Raw genomic sequence first — 1418 nt, 5'->3', positions numbered from 1 at the left:
TCAGTAAAATACATGTTTTAATATATTGACCATGGTGCTGCAGTAGCATTATATCATTAGTAACTTGCATTAATCAACAATAAAACATGTTTCAAGATAAAACAAGTAAACTTCATACCACTTCCTTGTGAAGCTGATGCAGTAGGTGTCGTACAAAGTGTTGTGTATGAATCAGACAAATCAGTAAAGATATCCAGTTCGGTTGTAGGGATGGTGGAGCTTCTTATAACATCAAGTGACACAGCAGACACTACAGTGACTGTGTCGACAGCTGTTGTAGGACCTGGAAGAAGATACGGAAACAACAGACATAATATAAAGTATATTGCTTCATTAACTAACTGGGATGTAAAGTTTTGACAAAAGGAAGCTATTTTGTTTAAAATGATAAAGAAGTGCATAAACTTACCATCTATAACTTTAAGATTCAGCTCTATATATGAATCAGGACCAGTCTGATCAACTCCACAGTAATATTTTCCGGCGTCTGACTTTTTGAGATTAATGAAGGTCACATATAAACCTTCTGGTCCATTAAATAACTGTATTCTGTCCTTTTTTTTAGCTTCTTTATATTTTGCTTTGATGATGATGTGTTTGTCTTTCTTACATGGACTTTTACAAATGTATTTATCATTAGATTTTACATCTCCCCCAAAATTTTGGTTTCTACAAATAGCTGTTATATTTTTCCCAACGTGTCCTACTACGGTGAGAGTCTCCGTCTCCACAATCATCAGGACTAGAAATAAAAAACATAGGAAACATTTTAAAGTTGCCACAGTGTCAATGAACACATGGATTGAAATACAGACATTTCCATTAACACTGATCCATTTTATTATTTGCACTGTCAAAAACATCACTCTCTTCAAAAAGTAAATGACTTCACTTCTCATTTAGCAAATCAAACAAACATAACAGCACATAATCTAACAGCTACAGCATTTATGCACAAGCTACTGAGAATGCAGTAAAAAGGAACTCACCACAAAGCAGACAAGCGAACAAACACATTTTAACCATTGAGGGAGAACAAGTGTACAGGAGCTATCAGGTCAGTTCAACCACACTCTTTATAACACTCTTTAAAACTTCCTCTTCCTCTCAGATCAACGCTCCTCCCTTTGCTTTTCGCAGGCCCACATACAGTTATACATAAAACCATAACGGTATGTATAAAGCTATTTCAATGTGTACTAAACCATGAAAACTATGCAATGACAAATCCTATTTACATTTCTTTTACTTGTCTAAACCTAAAAATCTATTTAATGCAGACGATACAGAACTGCCAGCTCAAACCCAAATCAAGAGTCGATCACATCACTCCTTTTTCAGCTTCTTCTCATTGACTTCCAGGATGATCTGAAGCGCTTCTTGAACCCACTGATGTCGACTCCAGACCTGGATTCTGA

General features: G+C 35.7%; 1 protein-coding gene across 1 annotated transcript in view; it reads right to left on the bottom strand.

Moving 5' to 3' along the window:
• Positions 1 to 1400, bottom strand: part of LOC103358339 (CMRF35-like molecule 1) — a 10775-nt gene extending 9375 nt beyond the window's left edge. Inside the window, exons 1-3 of the mRNA XM_008283263.1 lie at positions 990 to 1400; positions 410 to 742; positions 119 to 283 (exon numbers count right to left, since the gene is read on the bottom strand). Of these exons, the coding sequence (XP_008281485.1) occupies positions 119 to 283; positions 410 to 742; positions 990 to 1026 (535 nt within the window). The 5' untranslated portion in view covers positions 1027 to 1400. The remainder of the gene's footprint in view (positions 1 to 118; positions 284 to 409; positions 743 to 989) is intronic.
• Between the last annotated feature and the right edge of the window lie 18 nt (positions 1401 to 1418).

Source organism: Stegastes partitus, unplaced genomic scaffold (genome assembly GCF_000690725.1).
Source record: "Stegastes partitus isolate 25-593 unplaced genomic scaffold, Stegastes_partitus-1.0.2 Scaffold304, whole genome shotgun sequence".
NCBI lineage: Eukaryota > Metazoa > Chordata > Actinopteri > Pomacentridae > Stegastes > Stegastes partitus.
The sequence above is the reverse complement of the archived record's forward strand: the minus strand, read 5'-3'. Positions and strand labels throughout refer to the sequence as shown.